Source organism: Sciurus carolinensis, chromosome 7 (assembly GCF_902686445.1).
Source record: "Sciurus carolinensis chromosome 7, mSciCar1.2, whole genome shotgun sequence".
Taxonomy (NCBI): Eukaryota; Metazoa; Chordata; class Mammalia; order Rodentia; family Sciuridae; genus Sciurus; species Sciurus carolinensis.
The window spans coordinates 119,692,904-119,716,040 of NC_062219.1; the positions used below are offsets into that span (position 1 = coordinate 119,692,904).

General features: G+C 52.4%; 1 protein-coding gene across 2 annotated transcripts in view; it reads right to left on the bottom strand.

Moving 5' to 3' along the window:
• Positions 1-21,943, bottom strand: part of Scube3 (signal peptide, CUB domain and EGF like domain containing 3) — a 35,818-nt gene extending 13,875 nt beyond the window's left edge. For both annotated transcript variants that reach the window (XM_047559004.1, XM_047559003.1), the window contains exons 1-8: positions 21,406-21,943; positions 10,116-10,238; positions 8,723-8,848; positions 6,027-6,161; positions 4,971-5,096; positions 4,672-4,788; positions 2,511-2,558; positions 112-228 (exon numbers count right to left, since the gene is read on the bottom strand). In XM_047559004.1, coding sequence (XP_047414960.1) covers positions 112-228; positions 2,511-2,558; positions 4,672-4,788; positions 4,971-5,096; positions 6,027-6,161; positions 8,723-8,848; positions 10,116-10,238; positions 21,406-21,490 — 877 coding nt within the window. In that variant the 5' untranslated portion in view covers positions 21,491-21,943. The remainder of the gene's footprint in view (positions 1-111; positions 229-2,510; positions 2,559-4,671; positions 4,789-4,970; positions 5,097-6,026; positions 6,162-8,722; positions 8,849-10,115; positions 10,239-21,405) is intronic.
• Between the last annotated feature and the right edge of the window lie 1,194 nt (positions 21,944-23,137).

Consider the following 23,137-nt stretch of genomic DNA (forward strand, 5'->3'; position numbering starts at 1 on the left):
GATACCGAGGAGGAGTGGGGAGCGTGGGCCCATAGTGGCCGCTGCACCTCTGGCACCACCCTTAGCCCTTTACCGAAGGTCCCCATGCTCCTTTCGCCTCGCAGCCCTTACCTTTGCAGGTCTTCCTGTCTGGCTGCAGCATGAAGCCCACAGGGCAGCTGCAATGGACCCCAGTCGCTGCATCGTGGCACTTACTGTCGCAGCCCCCATTGTTGACAGCACAGGTCTCTGTTTAGGAGGGAGGTGGGGGTAGTAATGGGGTTACTAGCCTAGAGGAGTCCCAGACTTAGGACAGTAGAGACCTCGGAGGCCAAAGGGTAGGCCTCGGCTGCCCCCACCCTGTGCTTTAGCAGGAGCGCTGAGTGGAGGCTTCCAGCCCCCTTCCTCCCATCACTCCCAACCCCTGGCCCCTCCAGTGCAGCCAAGCGGTCCACTTCCCTGCCCCCTGCTTGATTGAAACAAGGTGGACAGCAGTGAGGCAGGTACAAGCCAGAGCTGTCAGGCAGGAATGTGCTGAGGGGTGGAGGAGGGGCAGGAGGGTGGGAGCTAAGGAGTGGGGGTTCTGGCCACCAGGGAACAGAAGGATGGACAGGAATCTCCTCTTCCCACTGACCATCTCTTGGTGGTGGGGGGTCATGATGGGCAACCTAACTATAGGTGGGTTGGGAAGAGTGAGCCTGAGATTCCTAAGACAGTTGAGGGGTGCCCATCAACTCACCTCCTCTTGCTCCCCACCCAGCTGTCTTAAGAGAAAGACCCCGTTCCAGGACTGCCCAGCCTCCAGGGAGACAGCACAGAGCGCCATCCACCTTCACCTCTTCCCACGCCCTCCTTTTAGCTCCAGATGCACATAAACTGGCTATTCTGTGGTGGTTTAACTTCCTAATGGGGAGATAATGTGCAAGAGAGGGGAGGGACAAAAGGAGAAAAAGACTCAGAGGAGAAAGGGTGTGAAAAGTCGGTGGCAGAATCGGAACACCTCAGAGCTAGACAAAACCCCAGCCTATGCGGCTAAGTCTCCCTGTTGTTCGCTCTTGGCTGGGGAGCTTCCCCTTGGCAGAGAGGCTGGCGGGTGTGGATGGGGCACTCTCTTTTTTTGAATTCGGAGCAGGAGAAAAACAGGTTGAAACAGCAGTTTGGGAGAGTCAGGTGAGCCCAAGGAAAAACCATCAGCTCTAATCATCAGAAGCCTGACCCAGGGACGGGGAGGCGTGTGGACCCATCCTCTGGGGTGCCTCCAGTTCTCCCATTAGAGAATCCCGAGGCCTCTAGGGAAGAGAGGAGAGTGGTTCACAGAAGCGGGAACTCATGAGAAAAGCACGGGACAGGGATGCCACCTTCTTGAATCTAACTCCTAACACTTGGGCCCCTCCCTGTCACCCACGAGAACAGCAAGGCCAGGGCTCCAGAAGAAGCCAGCCTCTGCCTGAGGGTCCCTGGTCGTGTCTTGGTCCCGCAAATGCCTATGTTCAGGAGCAGCCACAGTGGGATCTCCTCGGTGTCGTTCCCTCAAGGAGCCTGGAGGACACGAGGTCGGACTCCAAGCCCAGGCTTCTCTCCATGTGCTCCTGGCCTAAAGAGGCCCACTAATCCGTGGATCAGGGAGAGGGGGACACTGAAGGATCCCAGATGGGGGGCAGCAGAGCTGCATGGTGTCCACCCCAGGCTGGTGCCTACCTCTGCAGGACAGCATTGCTCAGAGCACGGTGGCATAGCAGGATGGAGTGGCCTCACCTGTTGCTCTCTAGGTCACAAAACCACAGATTACCTGTGCTTACTCTGTGCCTGGTGCTCACTAGATGCCATATGCACACTATCTGGATCATCGCGGCACCCCAAGGGAGGATCTTATTCTCTTATTTTATAGAGGAGCGAACTGAGGATCAGAGAGGAAGGAAGGAAAAAAAAAAAAAAAAAAAAGAGAGAGAGGAAGGGAGGTAGCTCGCCTGCGGTCCCAGAGCGAGACGGGCAGAGCCTGCATTCAGACTCGCTCTGTTTGAACCCCAACGTCGCACTCTTAACCATGATGGAGCAGGTAACAGTGAGCAATGCTGGACTGTAAACTAGTGGGTAGGAATCCAAGAAAGATGCCCAGGAAGGGATGGCGTCTCACCTTATCACACCCCTATCTCGAGTGGCTCGGTGGGCATGATGGGTAAAAGGAAGCTGGGCGGCTCTTCTCATAATAAGAGGGAGGGGGACAGATGGCTGGGAGGGATGTGTGGTGTTGTTAGAAGTGACAGATGTGGGTGAAGGAACATAAGAGGAAGGAGAGAAGGACAGTGACGAAACAAAGGAAGACAAGACCAACATGAAGGCTCCTGGGCCAGTTCTTAAGGATTTGGGTTCTCTGTCACCCGATAGGCCCAGTGCCCAGGCTGCCAGGGAACCTGCTGGCAGCTGGGTCCAGCTGGGCTGGGCTCAATGGGCATGCGGTTAGTGGGAGCCCCAGCGGGTTAGCCCTTCCCCTAGCAAGCCAGTGAGAGCAAGCGGAGAGCAGACATATTTACCATTAGAAACGGCCTGAGCGGGGACGTGCTGCTCTAGCCGCCTTTCCCCTGTTTGACATTGTAAAAAAGCTGTTTAGATGCAGGGTGGAGCCACTGTGGCCCACTGGGCCCCAGGCCCCTTCCCACCCTCTCCTCCACCCTGTAAGCCCAAACCACTAGGCCCAGATGGTGAGCCCTGGGGCCCCTGTGACAGTCTCACTTCTCAGCTTCTCCTGCCTGGGATCCTCAAAGAAGCCAAGCTTCCACCAAGTGACCAGAAAACTGAGAAACTGAGTCTCAAAGAGGGGCAACTGTGGGCCCAACACCACATGGCATGCCAAAGGCAAAGCTGGCATGCAACGTCAAGTCTCAGAGCCGAACCCCAAATCCCAAAGGGTGCCCAGCCTTTCTGCTCAACTCTACTGCCCGCTCAGTCTCCCCACTAAAGCTGAATACCTGGTGGGCCTAAACAGTGACATTTCCTACCACCAAGGCTGGTTAGAAACAGGAGATACAGGGCAAGGTAGAGTAAGTTCTAGCTAGGGGAGCAGAGGAAGAGGAACTAGGAGAGAACACAGCTCGGAGCCCTGGAATGGCCTCGTTTGCTCTCTTCCGTCTCACTTGGCCATGGCCTAGAGGGCGGAATGGGTCTTGGATTAGAGAAGAGCTCAAGCTTAATAAGGGTATTTTCAAAAGCAGCCATGTCCAGGACTGTCCGAAGAGAAAGAACGGAGAGAGATCCAGAACTCATACGCACGGGCCCTGGACCTGACCTGGCTCACATGTATTTTCTTTAGGGACTGCACGCAGCTTCTTTTGGGAGTCTCTAGGGATGTGGGGATTTGTGAATGTGTCCAGGGGCTGGTAGAAGGTTAGAAAGTAGAAGAATTAGACCTATGAGAACATGAAAGAAAGTGGAAGAACCCAGGCCAGAAAATGCAACATTAATACCTAAACATGTTTTAGGGACTTTGGAGAGTTAATTGAGAGGGAAACACGTAACAGAAGAGTTTTCAATTACAGAAGCACTTCAGAACTGTGTGTGCAACTCTCTGCAGCAGGTGCCCGAGGGAACCCTGTAAGAGCACCATCTGCTCCCCTGTGAAGAGAACAGGGGTCTGGAGTGGGGTGGAGGAAAGTGTGCTTCTTCAGCGGAATGTCACATCGCCGAGGTACACGCCTTCACCCAGAGGAACTGTGTCACACCTCCCCTTCCCACCAATGCATGGCCCTCCATAAACACCTATGCCCACAGGGCAAGCTCGCCCCTGCCTGGCTCCACTCTGAGCCAAAGCTCTTCCCTTTCATCTCCCACTTCTCCAGACAACACCTCTCCTGTCATCTTGTCAGCACTCAAGACTGGAAGTCTTGGGGAATCAGGAATTGATTTTAAGGAACTAAGTTCATCTGTGGCACCTGGAGATACATGAAGTAAGGCCTGGGAATTCAGGAAAAGGGATTCAGGCATTAAAAGTGCCCCAAGCAATGGGATGTAGCTCAGTAGTAAAGTGCCTGCCTAGCATGCACCAGGCCCTGGGTTTGATCTCCAGCATCACAAAAAAAGCAAACAAACAAACAAAAAAACCGTCAAACCAGGGCGAGAGAGACGGAAGGCTGAACTGGGTAAGGAAGTGGGAGGGCTAGAGGCCCAGTGAGAGGGAGTGCCACTGGACACTGGGCGGGAAGGAAAGCAGCCAGGCGGTCGGTGAGGGGAGCAGAAAGGGGACCTGCCGGAGGGAGGAGGGTGAGGCTACAGAGGACGAAGATACCTGTGCCAGGAGACCCCTTGAGTCAGTCCAGGGCTGGCGGGCTGGGCTAGTTCCATCTCACCAGCTTCAACCAGGCCCTGGGTTTCGGCCTAATCGGTTGACTTCCCCATCCTTCCTTTACCACATCCTTGGTCAACAAGCACCTCTGCTAAGGATTCCCAGTTTGGCAATACTTTATCTGGGAGGAAGAGGATGGTGAGGCTCCTGAGGTGGGGTGGTGGAACCAGTGGGTCAGGGAAGGGAAGAGAACCAAGTGAGCCCTTCACTGAGTCGTCCCTCACTAGACCTGGCGTGTCAGGGCCTTCATTCCTCACCAGTCACTCTCTCCACTCTGCACCTGCCTCCACTCCACAGTTCCCATGGGCTCCCACACCCCACCACAGTGGATGGAACCCTCCCCCGGCCTCACCCACCGATGCACGTCTTCCCGTCAGTGTGCAGCACAAACTTGACATGGCAGCCGCACCGGGGACCCTGCTCTGTGTCATCGCATGTGTGCTGGCAGCCACCGTTACCATAGTTGCATGTCACTGTGCACAAAGAGGGAAAGACACCTGTCAGCTTCCCCTGGGTACCACAGTTCTCTACAACATGGGAACCGGACCCCTTTTCAACTTCTCTCTCCCACGTTCCCTATCCTCCCCCCTGCTGAGGTCCCGCACCCTCCTCTGTTTCCTCTCTATTTCCCCCAACACGGTCCCAACCACCTTACATTTACAGTCCCGTTGGTTCTTGGTGAGCTCAAAGCCAGGGCGGCATTCACAGGCAATACCCCCCTTGGGGGTCTCCCGGCAAATGTGGGCACAGCCATGGTTCTTGTTCATGCAGTTCATTCCTTCTAAAAAAGGAAGAGGAGAGGGGTGAATGTTCTGTACCCCTGGATGCCTAGACAGGATGGAACTAAAAGGAGCAGCTGGGGGCCTAGGAGATTGGGAGGATTCCATGGAAGTTGCAGCGCAGAAGGGACTGCCTCACCCGCCATGGGCCTCCTGTCTGGCCCACAGAGCTGGGTGCTAATGAGCAGAGCTCAGAGCCATTCAGAATGATGGATCAAAGCTACTGAGAGCCATCCCAAAGACACCTGTATGATCACCTTGTCTTTCAAACAGCCAAAACAGTGTCTAACAATTTCCTGGCATGGTACAAAAGACTCAGGGGATTAAGAAGCACCTAGAAAAACTAAGATATGATCTCTTCCCTCAAAAGGGCTTACATTCAAACTGGCAAGAAGGTAATTAACAATCAGATCTATAATGTGAATGGGAAGTAACTGGTACAGAAAACGATTAAGCTCCTACTTCATACAGGGCACTATGGGATACAAAGATGAATTAGACATGTTCCTGCCCTCAGGATAGCCCAGACCAGTGGGAAATGAGCCACAGAAATGGACACCATATATCCACCCCACTCCTTGTGTTGCCCCTCTCAGTCCAGGCCAAGGAAGAGGCTTTGGCGAGGCCCTCAACATAAGCAGCAGCTTCGAGAAACTCGAACGTCTGCAGTTAGAAATAACAACCACCTCAGGTCTGGTCCTAGGTTACCCCAAAGTAACCTCAATCTCATACTGACCCCAGCCCCCAATTAATTCCCCCAGAATTTTTCTCTAATACAGTATCTGTCCCTGGAGCCCTTGGGCATGACTGAGTTGAGGGACAGAGAAGAAGGAGCTGGCAGAGTTGAGAAGGGAGGGTGAGACAGAGGGAAAGCTGGGAACAGAAGCCCGGAGGGTGAGCAGAGGTTGGGCCCTCCTGGGTCACGGGCTGACCTTCTGGTCGCTGGATGCAGGTGTGCTGGTTGTCACTGAGGAAGAAGCCTTCTCGGCAGTGGCACTCGTAGCTGCCCATCATGTTGACACAGCTCTGCTGACAGCCGCCATTGCCCTCGGCACACTCATCCACATCTACGCGAGACAGGTGATCAGCGGGGCCGTGGAGTGCAGGCCAGGGCCTGGGTGTGCCCCTGGACTTCAAGGCCAAGGGCTGAGCGCAGGCTAGGAACCCAACCCCACCCTCTCAATGAGCCAGACAATTCTCACCCCCTTGTCAGCTAACAGTGCAGAGTGTGAAGAGGCCTCCCCAAGAGGACAAAGCTAGAAGGATCTAAGAAGGAGTGTGGGGTGGGAGGCATCTGACCACGGCTCACTGAGGCCAAGGCTTGCCTCCCTCACCCTCACCACGGAAACTGGGTATGAGAACAAGAAAGAAGTCAGAGCAAGAGGAACAGTGATGGAGGATGGAGACTGGTCACACTGGTCAGGGAGAGGTAACCAGAGGTGGTAGATGGTCATGATGAGCAGTCAGAGAATTGGGGAACCTGGAAATAGCCCTGTGTTCAGGGAAAGCTATGGCCATGGTGCTGAGGTTGGAGGGGCAGGGTGGGGAAGGGCAGCTGAGCCTCAACTCCTTGTGGGGCAGGGATCATTTATGTGGACATGCCACAGCCCCGTCATCTCTCCCCTCCCCCCCGCCTGGGCTTGCTGCCATATTCCCTAGCCTTTCTCCTATTTTGGTTTAACAAAACAAAGTCTGGCAGTTTGGCAGGGAAGGATGGGGGGAGAGCTGCCAGGCCACACCCTGCATGGTGGAGGGGGAACAGTAGGTTCTCACCCCAAAATCACCACCCCCAAGTCCCAGATACAGGCTCATCCTGGGACTCCCACTTCAACACCTTGATGCTACCTTGAGGCTGGCGGCTGCCTCCCAACTCCACAGCCCTTCTTAGTCTGCCTTGGCCCAGGAGCCACCAGGGAGACTGGAAGCCAAGTACAGCAGCTAGAATCTGGGGTCCTAAGGACATTATCTGTCCCTCCGATTCTCTCTCCTGGGCCCTGAAATCTTCCCTTCTCCTCCTGGCCAAGGACAGAGGGACTCAGATCCACATGGCTCTTGTCTGAGAGATGTACCTGTTGGAAGAGCTAAGGAGGAGTACTCTGCTTTGTCCGTCTCTGCTCCGTCTCTTGCTACATCCCTTCCCCCTCTTCCTGATCTTGCCCCATCTTACATTCCGTGCTATTTGTTCCCTTCTGTTCCAACCTGTGGCTTTGTCACTCTAGCCAGGTTCTGTTTCTCTGTGGGGAAACTGAGGCCTGGGACATGGACAGCTTTCCCCAGATTCTCTAAGAGTCAGAGGTAGGGTTGAGACTTGTCTAGTCTTAGACCTTTGCTCCCCCAGTTCACTCCATTCTTACTCATTCTCTTGTCCCTCTGGTTGGTTGGCCCCAAAACACTTATAAGGAAATGAGAGTTGGTGAGAATCAGGAGGTTAAGACAGGTCAAAGGGAGCCAGAGCACTCAGAAGCTGATGTTCACAGTCCTGTAAGCAACTCCCTGTTCTCTCCAAATGTCACGGCATCTCTTCCCAAAGGAGTCCCAAAGAAGTGCTTCAGGGTGATTGGGCAGAGGAGAAAGGAGGCCCTTCCTGAGAGCTGATGTTGGAGGAGGGGTGACCAGGTTGGAAAGGACCCCACAGGGCCCCGTGTCAGGAGGCCTGGGGTAGGAGGAGAAACCTAGAGTCTGGGTCCAAGGATGGGTGTGTTGGTTGAGGCAGCTCTGCAGTAAGGAGGCTCCTAGGCCCCTGGACCTCAGAAATTCATCTGTCAGGTCAGGACAGGCGAGGGCCAGCTCAGACTGCTTTTCTGGGTACCACTCTTCTTGCTTCCCTTCCCTTCCTGCTCCTCTGTGCTTCCAGTGCCCTGTTTCTGATCTGGCACCAGAGAGAAAGCATATGGGAGAGGAGCCCTAGGTTCAGATCTCAAATCCTTTTCTGCTCTGGGCTTCAGAGTTTTACTTGGGAAAGAATCTTAACTTGGTCCCAGTAACTTTTCAAAATGACAGAGACAGAAGTTGAGTTCACCCTAGAGATTCTATCTCTGATCCAGCTCCTGCGACAAGGAGATCAGGTCAGACTGAGGTCTCAGAAGTGAGGAGAGGGTGAGACTGGAGAGTTCAGGAAGAGGTGGGAGAAAACCAGCCTGTAAGGGCCAGAGGCTCCCAGAGTCCAGCAGAGCATCTGCCTCCTGATCAGCAACGGCATTCCCCATTTACTGAGGATCTGCTACCCGCTAAGGATTGTACAGTGCTCTTTATACACATGCTCCAATGATGATCCTCCCAGCACCTTTAGACATGAGGAAGCTGAGATTCCCAGAGCCCCAAGTCCCCACAGGTAGTGAGCAGCAGAACCAGGATCTGTCTAGAACCAAGTCATCTCTCTACTGTGCTTCATCCACTGTGGCCAGATCCACTCTTTTCATCTGGCCTTCCCTTGAGCACTTTCTAGCAATGTCTCCTCTGATGTTCTTCAACCAGAACAGGACTATTTCATCCATAGTGACCAGTCCCAAAGGGCAGACTGACCTTGTTCTTTTGGAGGGATGCAGCTCTTTTTGGTCACTTTTCTCCTCCTTGCACGGGACATGCTTTTCCCTAAAAGACATCCCTCCAGCCCCGCTCCCTTACTCACCCAGACAGTTGTGTCCATCATGCGCCAGGTGGAATCCATCATAGCAGGTGCATCGGTAGTTACCAGGGATGTTGACACAGTCATGCACACAGCCCGCGTTGTCCTCCCGCTCACACTCATCCACATCTGTGGGAAAGGAGAAGCTGAGATAGCTGCACCCACCTGAGCGTCCCCACTGACCATCCCTCAGCTAAGTCTTGTGGTTGCTTTTTTAAAAAATATAACTTTCTCTTGTATGTGTGTGTTTACACGGTTACACTCATAGCCTACAAACCATTTTGCTAACTTCATTTCAACCTAAGGCATAAGCATTTCACGATCTTTCTAATCACCACTGTATAGGGTTGCAGAATATTCCATTAGGTTGCTATATCCTAACTTATTAATCCTTTTCTCCATTATTAGCCACTTAATTTTTTTCATTTATTATACCAACTTAAATAATGCACCAAAAAACATCTTCACCCATACATTATTTTGTTTATTTAAATTTTCTTTGGTAAACCCCCAAGAACAAAATCCCTGAATCAAAAGATATAAATACCCGTATAAATAAATCCTGTATAAAAACAGGATTTGAGAATCCCGTTAGGTAAAACAAAATTACAGCCAAACTTCATGGGTCACATGTGTTCATGGGTCACATGTCCACAGATTCAATGAACACAGAGCAAAAATATTTTAAAAAGACAGCTATGTCTGTACTAAACATGTAGAGTTTTTTCTTGTCACTGTGTGCTAAGTAAGATAATAGAACTGCTATTTACAAGGCAATACCATTGTATTAAATATTATAAGTAATCTAGAGATGATCTAAAAGTATATGGGGATTAAATAGTTTATATGCAAGTAATTATGCCATTTTATATTAGGGGCTGGAACATCTTTGAATTTTGGTAACCCTGTGGCGAGTCCTAGAACCTCTCTCCCACAGACACTGAGAGACAACTGTACTTTTTGATTTATAATGCCAGCAGGAATTAACGAATGTTCCTTGTCCACTGAAGTCTCACCTGTACGGCAGGTTTTAAATTTAAAATAATATCCCAAGGCTACTGCAATTTGCATTGCTTTAATTATGAGGGAAGATCTGTTGCAGCATGAATTTTCCCTGGGGTTACTGTTTCTCCACCTTTGTGGGCATGGTATAAGGGTCTAAAGGTGGGAACCTCAGGCCTTAGTCCCAGTCCGTTATGTGAGTGTGAACCAGGGCCTTAGCTAGTCTACATGGTGTCATGGTGCAAATTAGAACATGGTGCCTTCTCTGGGAGGGTGCAGCCGCCCACCTTTGGCCAGTGGGAACTTCAGGCCTTGGGGTAATGCAGTGCGGCCAGCTGAGGGCAGTGCACTGGTTTCTTCTCCCACAGGTCCCCCCCTCTGTTCCCAGTCTCACCTTTGCAGTGCTTGCCATCCCCTGTATAGCCAGACTTGCAGATGCACTTGTATGACCGCGGGGTGTTCTGGCAGATGGCATCGATGTGGCAGTTGTCTGTCCCCTCCACACACTCATCCACATCTGGCAGGGGCAAAGGGGGCACACGAGACCCTCTGTGAGGGTCTCTCAAGGGATGTCTTGAAGGTGGGTTTCCCAAGGGTGAAACCCCTCAAAGACAGAGCTGGTGATCTCCATGTGTGCTCTCCCACATCCCTCTGACTTCAGAGAGGGAAGACTCTAAGATCAGGAATTCAGAAAGAAACCCCACTGCCCTCAAAAAACCAAATCCACAGTGACAGCTAAATTCTGTCATTTGAAACACTCCTATTTAAAAAGAAATTAAAACCCTTTAGACTGGCTAAACACATTTAACATGATTAGAAATAACCTAGCGCACACCACAGAAATGAAAAGTTGTACAATGAATCAAATGCATTCTGTAAAAATAAAAATTGAAGTTAATAAAAAAATAAAGAAAGAAATAACCTAGTGTGAATTAGTACCTTTTTTAGGAGCAGATTTAGAGGGAGGGGGAAGAGAAAGGCATGAGGACAGTGGCCTCTGGGAAGGTGGCAGTGTCCAGGGGTCATTGGCACTTAGAGGAGGAAGAAAGGGAGATGGCGCAACTGAGGGATCCTCATCTGCCTCACAACTAACTCTACTTTAGACCAGGCCCAATGCCACCTGCCCACCCTGGTACCAAGAGGCTTCACAGGAAGGAAGTCCCACCCCAGGAGATTCTGCTTGGCCCCCGTGTGGCCAACAGCAGATGGACCAGGAACTGGAGGGGGTTGGCACTAGCCAACTGGTAAGTGTGGCCCTCCTGGCTCTCCAGCCGACCCACACATGCCACCACCATTAGTACTTTTGCTGTAACTCCAGTGTTCTAACAACAGGTGGGACGCACAGAGCTACACGAAAGCAGGAGGCCGTTCCAGATATGGCAAAAGTAAGGATGGTTAAGAAAACACCAGGTAGGAGTCTATGAGCCAAAGATTCTGACCTCAGGGGCAACGCCATGGTGCCTGTGAAGCTGAACTGAAATAGGGGAGAATGCTTCATTCTGTCGAAAGTGCTTTGTTGAGTTTGTTTGTGGAAGCTCACAGGTGACTCAGGCCAGCCAAAAGGATAAAGTAACATGAGGCAGGATGGGGGTGCCAAGAGCATGAGGTGAGGGGGCTCTCAATGCACATCCCCTAGCACATGCCCAAGCCCCCAGAGATTCTGGTCAGCTAACCTTGGCTGGGGCCTGGCAACCAGTATTTTTCTAGTTTCCAGGTGATTCTAACATGGAGCTAGGGTGAAGAACCTAAATTACAGAGCAGATTCCAGGAAGAAGCGATTATTTCTACCTGTGGTAGGAAAGCAAAAATAATCTAGAAATAGAAATCTGCCACTAAAAGAAATGGGATTGAAACCAATACAGTCTGACTTCCAAATATGATCTATGGGTTATAAGATCGCCAGGGTTTTGTTAAAATGCAGACTCAGGTCTTATCATAGATCTACTAAATCAAAAAGCCTTAAGGTGCTTGGTGTATTTTTGCTAACTGAATGGATTGATAAACCAGTAACCTCTCCAATTTACAGATACCCACGAGTTCTAACTTCACAAAGTACTTATGGGGCACGTCTGAAGTATCCCAGGGCTAAGGAGAGAAATGAAATATGGAAGAGCTCCCCCAACACCTGCCTCAAGTCTTATGGACTTCTACTGAGCACTGCACTCTGCCCTTCAATTCTCTGCTCCTCCTCTGCAGCCATCCGCCCTGCCCAATGACTCTAAGTGCTGGAACCTGTCCAGTAAGGGTGGACTTACTCCCAACCTCAACTGGGCTCTGCAGTCACTGTGTCCACCTGTCAGCCACCCTGGGAAGTCATTCCAAAGTGAAAGAATGGAGGAGAGTTCTTAAGTGAGGGAAAGAAGGATCCTGCAGATGGCAAATGGCTGTGTGGAGAATCAGTCTGTCCAACTGACAAAGAGAAAATGGAACCAAGAAATGTACTATCATAGGAAGATCATAAGCACCGTGGCCAGTGAGTTCCAGATTGAGATCCAGCTCAATGGTAGCCCCAGGCTTACCCTGGAGGTCCTGATTCGGAAGGTCCAGGGGGCACCTAGGCATTCACATTTTTTGACAGGTCCCCAGGAATTCCAAGGTACAGCCAGGGTTGAGAACCACTGGTCTAAACCAATCCATGGCCAGCAGCGTCGGCTAGTAAACACCCGTGCCCTGAGAGAACAGGCAAAGATGAGGCTGTGCCCGTGAGTGCTCCCGGGATCCCTAAAAGGACAAATTCAGGAAGTGGTGGGAGGGAGCCATGGAAGAATGAACTGGCCAAAGGAGGAGATGCTGAGTGGGATTGGGCCTTGCTGCCCAGCTCTGCCTTGGCCTGTTTTGCTTCAAAAGATTCCAACCAAACAGTTAAAGTGTCCCTTCTTCAGCAAGTGCCCAGCCAAGTGAGGAAAGTGGGACCTGTGGCCATGATTAGCTTCAGCGACTCAGGAATAGTTGCAAATGAGTGGAGGGAAGCCTGAAAACCCCAGGGACAGGGCTCACCAGGAAGAACTTGGGGGAGGACAGTTTTGAGCCAGGATTGGAAAGCTGGCGCAGAGAGACTGAAAGGTGAAAGAGAGAAGTACATCTCAGTGTGTAAAGAACGAGATGTGTGGGAAGGGCTAGACTGTGTGGGTGTGGTAGAAGGAACGGGGCAGAGGGTGGATAAAGTCTTCCAGAACGACTCTGCTGGAGAGCTGTAAGCATTATGAGCAGGGAGATGAAGGAGATGGGTAAGATGGCTAGGAAAGCCCACCCTTGGAAGGGTCTACGGGCTCTGCCAGGGGGCCTTTCTTATTGTTCATTTTGATCTCCCCTTGAAAATGCAGATGATGACACCTCCTTGAGAGAGATCATGCGCAGTCAATGAGAAATAGTTTGGGCAAAGTGCTTAATAAAGTCTCTGGTAGACAGGAGGTTCCTAAAATAGGAAGCCTGAGGGGGTAAATATGAAATCACTGGTTCAGACAACAGATGCTAGAGGACTGTACTGTCCCCTGTGGCAGCCACGAGCCACACGTGGCTATATAAATTTGTTGGTTTATTTCTTTTGGTACTGGGGATTGAGCCCAGGGACACTTTATCACTGAGCCACATCCCCAGCCAATTTTACTCTTTATTTTGAAACAGAATCTCACCAAGTTGCTTAGGGCCTAAGTTGCCCAGGATGGTCTTGAACTTGTGATCCTCCTGCCTCAGCCTCCCAAGTCCCTGGGATTACAGATATGTGCCACTGTGTCTTATAAATTTAAGTTAATTTAAAATTCAGTTCCTCTGTTGCAGTAGCCACAAGCCAAATGCTCAATAGCCATGTCTGGCTAGTGGCTATCCCAGTGGACGGCACAAATATGAAACATTTCTAACACTGCAGCAAGTTCTATGGGAGGGCACTGTTCTAGGTGTTCTGAATAAGGGCTACCTCTGGGCCCGGCTCAGCAACGTGGGGACCCAAAGCCCCTCCTACGTAGCCATCTCAGAGGTGCCTGTCTGAAGCAGCTGGTGGTTCATTAGGGCCTGCTCTCTGGGTTCCAGGTTCTTCCTTGCCTCCCATTCCATGCTCACCTGGACTAAAGCAGGCCAGGAAGTACGATGCAGCAAATCCGTGCCCCCTGGCAGAGCCCGTAGACCCTTCCAAGGGTGGGCTTTCCTAGCCATCTTACCCATCTCCTTCATCTCCCTGCTCATAATGCTTACAGCTCTCCAGCAGAGTCGTTCTGGAAGACTTTATCCACCCTCTGCCCCGTTCCTTCTACCACACCCACACAGTCTAGCCCTTCCCACACATCTCGTTCTTTACACACTGAGATGTACTTCTCTCTTTCACCTTTCAGTCTCTCTGCGCCAGCTTTCCAATCCTGGCTCAAAACTGTCCTCCCCCAAGTTCTTCCTGGTGAGCCCTGTCCCTGGGGTTTTCAGGCTTCCCTCCACTCATTTGCAACTATTCCTGAGTCGCTGAAGCTAATCATGGCCACAGGTCCCACTTTCCTCACTTGGCTGGGCACTTGCTGAAGAAGGGACACTTTAACTGTTTGGTTGGAATCTTTTGAAGCAAAACAGGCCAAGGCAGAGCTGGGCAGCAAGGCCCAATCCCACTCAGCATCTCCTCCTTTGGCCAGTTCATTCTTCCATGGCTCCCTCCCACCACTTCCTGAATTTGTCCTTTTAGGGATCCCGGGAGCACTCACGGGCACAGCCTCATCTTTGCCTGTTCTCTCAGGGCACGGGTGTTTACTAGCCGACGCTGCTGGCCATGGATTGGTTTAGACCAGTGGTTCTCAACCCTGGCTGTACCTTGGAATTCCTGGGGACCTGTCAAAAAATGTGAATGCCTAGGTGCCCCCTGGACCTTCCGAATCAGGACCTCCAGGGTAAGCCTGGGGCTACCATTGATCCTCATTTCCCAACTCAGGTAATCTGACTAAACTATTTGCCTAAGCTGGGAAAAGACTTTGGGACAGCGACATGAAAGAGTGGTTAAGAGAAGGGGTTCTGGAGCGATGCTGGGTCAGTTCACATGCAGCCTGACTCACGTCCGTGCCCCTGAACTTGCTGTTTCCTCCTGTATAAATGGGAATAGTCGTGGTAATCACAGTACCGCCCTACAGGGCTGCTGAGAGCAGCAAGTGAGGTAATTAATACTCATCAAGGACTTAGCCTCACAACGAGGGCATACAATTAGTGCTCAATAATGGTTTGTGGTTCTTAGTCCTTCTCTCCAGCTGTCTCCCTGGTATCCTGATTGCATACTGCTTGCTTCCTCTGAACTCAGTGCTGTAAACTCCTTGAGGCCATGGCTTCTGAATCTTTGAAATCCACGCTGCAGCTGGAATAGAGTTGAACATACTCATTCAGCTGTTTAACCAATAGTTATTGAGCAACATGCCAAGCACTGCGTCCGTATGGGGATCAGCAGTGAACAAGGCAAACTAGCGATACACTGAAAGCACTTCATAAACATTTGTTGAACATCTGGGTGGGTAGGTAGATAAGATCCCTGTCTGTGGCATTCCCTCTGCTCTAAGATACCTCAAAGAAAGTTTGTTTCTTTACTCTCCTTTGACCCCACAGAGTTTTGGGTGCAGGAGGGCAGGAAGTTAGTCTTAAGAAAAAGGACATAGAGATGGGCACAATGGCACATGCTTGTATTTTCAGACACTTGGGAGGCTGAGGCAGGAGGATCACAAGTTTGAGGCTGGCCTCAGCAAATTAGCAAGGCCCTAAGCAACTTAGATCCTGTCCCAAATAAAAAATAAAAAGGTCTGGGGATGTGGCTCAGTGGTAAAGTGCCCCTGGGTTCAATCCCCAGATCCAAGAAAAGAAAGAAAGCAAGGAAAAGGATAAGAAAGAAAAGAAAAGGGAGATAGGAAACTCAGCGAAGGACAGCATTCCCTTAAAGGCATCCATCTGATGAATGCTGGGGCCAGAAGAGCCTGGGGATAATGACTCATAGGATCTCCAGCTCGTCCGATGTCATCTGGGGCAGTTGTGGACATGTCTCATTAAACAAATGGAAACTGAAGCCCAGTGAGGCTATCTTGGGAAGAAGCAATAGCTAGCCCACGTGGAACCAGGACCCAAGTCTTTTGATTCTGGCTCCAGTGCTCCCTCACTGTCTCCTAGAAGCCCTCGAGGAAGGAATCCATGTCTTAGTTATTGTTGTCCCTCCCCAAACCCAACTTAGCACTTAACTCGGCAAGAAGTGGGCATCCAACACACGACCCTGGGCTGGGGTGGGACTGAAGTTTGGGTGATCCTGGCAGCAAAGCAAGTCACTGTGCAGATGCTCCTGGGTTCTGGGCATGGGGGCAGCAGGGGAGGAGCCAGGGCAGAGCAGTGGGCAGGGAGGGGCAGACACAGTTGCAATAAGGAAGGGGTGGGCGGTGCACAGTGGGCAGGTGTCGCCTGCCCTCCATTCACTCACTGGGGCCAAGCAGCTGGTCAGAAACAAAAACAAACACCAGGGATACAGGTTCCTGCTGTTAACAGCTTCAAACCGCCAGAGGAAAACTCCAAATAAATATAATTAGAAACTTGTAAAAACGTCCTCTCTATAAACCTGCTCCCCAGGGTCTACCCTCTAAGCGCCCCCTCCAGCCAGCCCTCCCCCCACGCCCACATATCCTGATACTCCACCCTCACCAGGGAGTCCTCGCGTCTGCTTCCTTATCCTGCATATTCCTTCAGCCTAGCGGCTCTGGCCCAGGTTGTTCCTTAGCTTGTCACCATCAGTGACCAGGCCTGGACAGCTTTGGCATGGAGCTCTGAAACCCAAACTCCACAGTTCTCTAGGGCTATGGTAAGAGCCCCGGGGGAAACCACAGGTAAGAAGGGCCCCGGCGCCCTGTGTAGGAGGCGGTCATCCCACCTGTGCAGCCAAATTACAGCATCCAGTTGTAACTTCAAGGCAGGGTCTTGCTCCAAACAGGAGAAAGGTCTAGGCTGGGGCAGAATACCTGGGGCCAGTCTGGGTGTGGGACCAAGCCTGGGATCCTGGGGTCCAGCCCTGTGAGAACTCGGGTCCCGCCACACTCACATTTTAGCTTCATCTGCCACCTTTTCGGGTGCATACATACAAACACACGCGTGTCCTTTGTGGGTTTTCAGGGGTAATACCCACTTAAGGAAACAGGAAGAAATTTCAGGAAATTGGGGCCTCAGGAAATGGGTAGAGGGAGAAAGGAAAAGTAGCCAAGTGGCCTAGACTCAGGTTGCAGGGTCCTGGAGGACAAGGTGTGGCATCTAGGTGAGTAATCAGAGGAGGACCAGCTGCAGGACCGAGGCCCGCCAGCATCTTCAGCCTTCAGCAGGGAAGACTTCAATGAGATATGCAGAATTTCAGAGGGGCAAGGGGCCCAGCTGATTGTAAAAGTGAGAAGAGAATTTTAAAGACTTCCTCAGAGGCCCCAATCCTTAAGACTCTGCATTTGTCCAAAACCACTGGCACCATAATCCCCACCCTGTGGTGCCACCTGAAGCTGGCATTGTATGGGCACGGGAGGAAGGAAGTGGCCAGTCTGCAGACACAGAAGGGAGTCCATGTCCTCCTAGTCCAGGTGAATAGCTGGTCTATTCTCCCAAACATCCCGGGGTTGGCCACTGCTTCATCCCCCCAAAGGTCCAGCACTTCCTCTAGTTCCAGACTCCTGTCTTCTAACTAAACCTGAAGAAGCTGTCCCCAGGTCTGGGCCTCTTGTGGGCACTGCCAGCCTCAGAGCAGCTCCACAGTTTCCAGTCCTGACAGGGACTCTTTCTTATAAGTGGTCATGTGCTAGGGGCATGGGACGTCCAAGGAGGTCCACACCCCTGTGGGGATGGGGGATTCAGGGAGCAAGCTCCTCCACCTCTATCTTCTTAAAAGGGTCTAAAGCCACCACCCCCTCCCCCTACCACTCAGTTCAAGGCACTGGACCAAGCCATTCCACTTCTTCACTTCTCCAACGAAAACAAAACGCACATTGCCCCACTTCCTTTTTCCTCTCACCAGAGCACTGGACGTGCACGCGCGTGCACACATATGCACACACACACATGCACACTCTGAGTCATGCACAAGCACATTCACACACCCCAGTGAAAGCACACCTCACATATTCAAACTCACACCCAGGCTGGCTCCTTTTCAACAGGTCCTGGCTGCTCACATCTCAAACCGGTTCTCACTCATGCCCTCAGATTCCAGAAAACACTTGATGTCTTCCTTCTTGCTCTACCTGCAGGGATTCTGACCTCAGTGTCTTCCAGTCCCCTCCCTCATTGCACCCTGCAGAGACTCAAGGCAATGAGAGGTGAGGGGTGGAAAACAGAGAAACGGTTCTTGCTCCCCATCCCAGGCTCTCCCCGTACCCAGAGAAGAGAGGGCATTCCTAAGGAATTTCTAAGCAGTCCACCCCACTTCTCTACCCATCTGGAAAAATGAGGGTGGGGGATTCAGGGGGAACTGATTAAAGATCAGGCTCCAAGAGTGGGAGTATCTTTCTCTCTCCAGTATGGCCTGGACAGGGCACAGGCAGGAGCCGGCTGCCCGTGGAGCCACCCTCGCCCGCTGACACGGTTATGGTTTTCATTTCATATTTTGGAGGGAGGGGCTAGGAGGAACAGTCCCCTCACTGTAAGAGCTGGCCACAGGAGCCGAGGGAAGCGGGGAGGAGAGGAAACAGCCACATTAAAGAGGAAGAGAGGGGTGGGGGAAAGAAAGAGAGAGACACATACACCCAGACAGAGACCCGGAGAGACGCATGAGACAGAGAAACACTGTTCGCTGCCAGATGAACACTCTCAGCCCTGGGGATGGTGTTACCTGAAGAGTCTAAATATGAGACTTTATCAAAATTCTGTCCCTAACAAGAGGAGAAAACTACCAGGTAAACTGAAGGGCCAAGCTGACTCCCTCAGAGCCCACCCTGGGGACAAGTTTCCCTGAAGGCCGTGAGACCTTTTCATTCAGCTGTAACCTGAGCCCTATCCAAGGATTAGGTCTTTTAAAGCACGGCTGCCACCATTCCCCCCCACCCCCCCAAAAAAGCAAAGCAAATTAATGCTTCTAAGTTAACAATTATCTTGGTTATCCAGTCTGTCTACTTTAAGATACACAGACAGGCACTTGAAAAACACTCAAAACCATGTACCCTCATGCTCACTCTTCCTACTCCCACCAGCTGACCCGCCCACTCATCCAACCCGCTTCTTACAGGCGCTAAAACATCAGCGTTCACACTTAGTGACTAGTCACAGGCCAGCTATGTCCCACGTGGGTGATCGTGGTCACACACACACACACACACACACACACACTTCTCTCTCTCTCTCACCTTTACAATTAGGGCTCACTTCTTGCTTTCAGCCTCCACCCCATTCCACATGACTTGGCTTTCCCCACTGCAGGGATCTCAGATGAAAAGGGACAGAGACAGACAGATCCTTGGAGATCTGTGCAGGAGACTTGCCAAGAGTATTTGTAATCTGAAGATCTTTTAGAGCTTCATGTAAAAGCACCTGGCACTGAAGGCATGCTTTCCAGCACTGACAAGAGCTGGGAGATATGCTTGGGGCAAAGAAGGCACCTTTAAAAGCCCACAGCACTCTTGTCTATGGGTAAGATTACAAGACTTCCCTGATCAAACGCTACTGTTCTTCCTGCAGCATCAGCCTACAAATTTGGGTCCAGAGGCATCTCTCTAATTCAGCAAACCTCTGGCAGAGGGGGTTTATAGATTTCCTGAATAGCAGGGTCAATGAGAGGCTTCCATTCTATGCCAAGCTAGTCTCAGGAGAAGGAAGGAAGGAAGGAAAGGCAGTCGGGCTAACTGCAGTCCAGTCAAAGCAGGTGTGGCCCAAGCGAGATAAGCAGTGAACAAAACTTAGTCTGGAAGCTCCTTGAGGGTACAGGCCTCCACTCAGCTGCACATCCCCCAGCTCCCAGGAAGATGTCCAATGAAAGAGGGAGCCCTGGAGTACCTTGGAGGGATCCTGACTCCTTCTGTCCCTGGAAGATGGGCTGATCTCAGGCTTGAGAGCCTTGGCTTCATGGCACCTGTCCCTTTTAGGGGTCTCCATCTGCTCCTGGAACGCCTTTGATGCACTGCTTCTTCTTTTGCCCCCAGAATCCCCCTCCAACTAGGCCACTACAGACACTGGCTCCAACTTGAAAGAGGCCCTTATCTTGTCTTTAGATTACTGCATGAAATCTGTTCCTTCCTTCAGACTAAACTCCCCAGCTAATTCCATGTTATGAGTAAGTCAGCACGCACTACAAAAGCCAGCTTTGTTTATGAAAACACAAGCAAATCCACAGTGAGGAGAGGGGCAGCTCCCAGGCTGGGTGTTGGTATTGGTGGGCTGTCTGGAACCAGGACTGAGGAGGAGGCAGTTGGGGCTGGAAGGGAGTTGGGGTGGGGTCTGGTATTTGACAACTGAGGGTCTCTAGTGTTTGCTTCTGTTAAAGGACAGGTTGGAGAGGGCAGGGGTTAGTGAAGAGGCAGTGTTTGGGGGAGAGGAGGGTGACGCAGATATTTTGAGAGACCATCTAGTTCAGAGCAGCTCAGAAGTCAAATACTCAGGCCTTAGGACACAGTGACCTGAATGCCAGACACTTGGGCTTCCCCAACTCCCAAGTTCAACTTCCCTTGTGGCCCAGCCACCTCCTTGCCCTGGCTAGCTTTAGCAGCCCCTGGGACAATAGGTAGAATCATAAGCTCCTGGGCAAAACCTTGCCAGGAGGAATTTTCTTTTTGTGGGTATAAATCTCTTTCGGGTGAGGGCACTATAGGGGGAGGGGTGCTGCCGGAGGTTAAAGGGGAGGGGAGGCTGTCCTCAGAGAACTGTGGGACACCAGCCTGGTTTCTGCCAGCACTGCCTTGGACTGGCCAGGCGATGAGCTCAGGGTCAGGGACGGGGGCGCGAGGGCCTCCCAGTCACTCTCTTTAATTCCTAGAGGGATCTGTCAGAGCTCCTCAGCCTGGAATTTTACTTTGTTATTTTAATGCAATTCTGACCTGGATTTAAATGGAATTGGAAACCGTGGGCCTTAATAAATAAATATTATGATAAGAAATGAAAGCCATGCAAGACGAAAGAGATTTCCCCCCAAAAGGCAGAAACGCAACATTCTTGCCAGAAGCCAGTCACAAAAATTTTCTTCTCTTCTTAAGCCCCCTACCATCCAGCGAGAGACGAGTTGGTTTTTCTATGAAAGATCCCCTTTTCTTTAACGTTTTTTCTACTGATAAGACAGCAACTTCGAAATCTGTCTGACTTTGCATGACGGATGGGAAGGTGGGGAAGAATTCTATGACTTGGCTGAAAAGTTTTCATTCCCTCAAGTCTCTCCAGGCCACAACTTAAGTTTCTGGCAATGTTTGAGAGAAGATTCTCTCTGACTTTGGAGGACAAGAAGTCTTTCGAAGATGCTAGAGCATGGCAGTGAAGTCTGGCAGAATTCTGAGGTGCATGGTCACTTCTGCCCAACGCCCCCCCCAAACTTTCCTCCCATCCTCTTCGCCCCGGATTCCTCCAGCGTTTCGCCCGGGGCGCGGCACCCAGAGGTCAGGTCCCCAGCCCGGGAGTCGGGGAGGACGGAGCCGGGTCTGACAGCAGTCCACTTTCCAGCACCTGCCCTGCCCCTCGCGGATCTTGCCCCAGCCCTCGGGCCCCGCTGCCCCCGAAGTCCCGGCCGCGCGCCCCTCCTTCCTTACCTTGCGCAGCTTTGCTGTGCTGGGCGGCGCGGGCGTGGACCAGTAGGACGAGCAGGCAGAGCCCGGGCACGCGCCCCAAGCCCATGGCTGGAGCTCCTCCGGGCAGCGGGTCCGCTGGGGCTGCTCTCGCAGCCCCGGGAGGGCGGAAGCCGGCCGGGCCCCCTGTGCGCCGGAGGGGGAGGGGAGCGGCGCCCCGCCGAGGACGGGCGGGGGCTGCGGGCGTGGGGCGCGGACCGCGGCGCCCTCCGCGGGAGGCTCCCGAAGCTGCCGGCTCCTCCCGGCCGACGTCGGGGCGAGCGAGGCGGCGAGCCGGACGAGGCGTGGGGCGCTCGGCGCAGCTGACGGAGGGGAACCCCCTCCTCTTCAAGCCGGGCTCTGCTAGCGGCGGCGGCGGGGCTGCTGTGTATAATCCCACCCAATTCCCAGCTTCGCCCGGAGGGAGCTGCAGCCGGAGAGCGCGCAGAGCCGGAGCGAGGGACCTGAGAAAGGGGAGGGGAAACGCAGAGCCAGAAACACGCCCTTTCTGCCTCTCTTTCTTCCTCTCTCGCTCTTTCTCCGTCTCTCAGGCTCCGTCTCTTTTTCTTCGCCTTTCTCCTCCTCCTCCTCTTTCTCCTCCTCTCCTCGCTCTTTTCGTTTTCTTCCTCCTCCCCCTCCTCCTCCTCCACCACCTCCTTTTTCGTGCCCTTTTTTCTTTCAAATGGGGCCTTGGCGCGGCGGCCGCTCCCCCTGCGCGCCCGGGCGCGGCGGCCCCCTCCCCAGGCTGCCGGGCCGCTGCCTGCAGGAATTTACAATCCGGCGCTGGGGGAGCGGGCCCGGTCGCCATGGAGACGGCTTCCCCGGGAGCAGGGAGGTCAGGCGCAGACCGCGCACAATCAATGGATCAATGCAAGCCCCGCTCGGCTCCAGACCAAACAGCACCCGGCTCCGGCTCGTCCTCTCTCCCCGCTGAAAGAGCGGGGGAGCGAGGGTGCGCCCCCGCGCTCGCACGCGAGGAGGGCGAGTGGCGCAGGTTTACACGCACACCTCCGCCAGGAGACAAAGAGGGCGCGAGGTACCCAGGAGGCTGGGGCAGACGTGGACGCACGCGAACTTAGGCATACCCACCAACACAGCCCGACACGCGGTTCACAGTTACATAGCACCTCGAATTACACAGATCGACTCCGACTCAGCCAAGTAACGTCCTCCCAACTCTTACCCCATGTCACCCCCACCTTCTGGACTCAATCTCCATACCTAGATCTGAGTCCACTTCCAGGACTAAGAAGAAAATAGCCCCCCTCCCTCCCCCAATTCTAGGGCAGACCCCACAGGGAGGTAAGGCCTTGGAGTAAACCCATTTGGCCATCCTCTCCTTATAGATATGGGCTCACCTGTATGCACTCTCGTGTGTTTAGCACAGGAGCAAAAGCGAACCCACAGGACCTGCCTGTGTGTGTGAGCAACAAAGACACGAAGAAAGTGCAGCACCCTCCTCCAAGCCCTTGGCTTCAGGAGAGGGTTCTTCATTCCTCCACTATAGGGACAGCAAAAGATATGTAGGGACAAACTGTCCTGAAGCAGCAGTGTCCCCCAATCATGAACTCTGCTTCCTGACCTCCTCCGTGCTTTGCATCTTGTCACCTTGCGCTGTAGGGAAAATGGAAAGATCTTTTGAGAGGTGGTGAGGGCTTTCTTGGAGTGTGGGACTGTGGTCAGGCAGACTGCACCATGCCCCAGGCAGCTAGCTGTT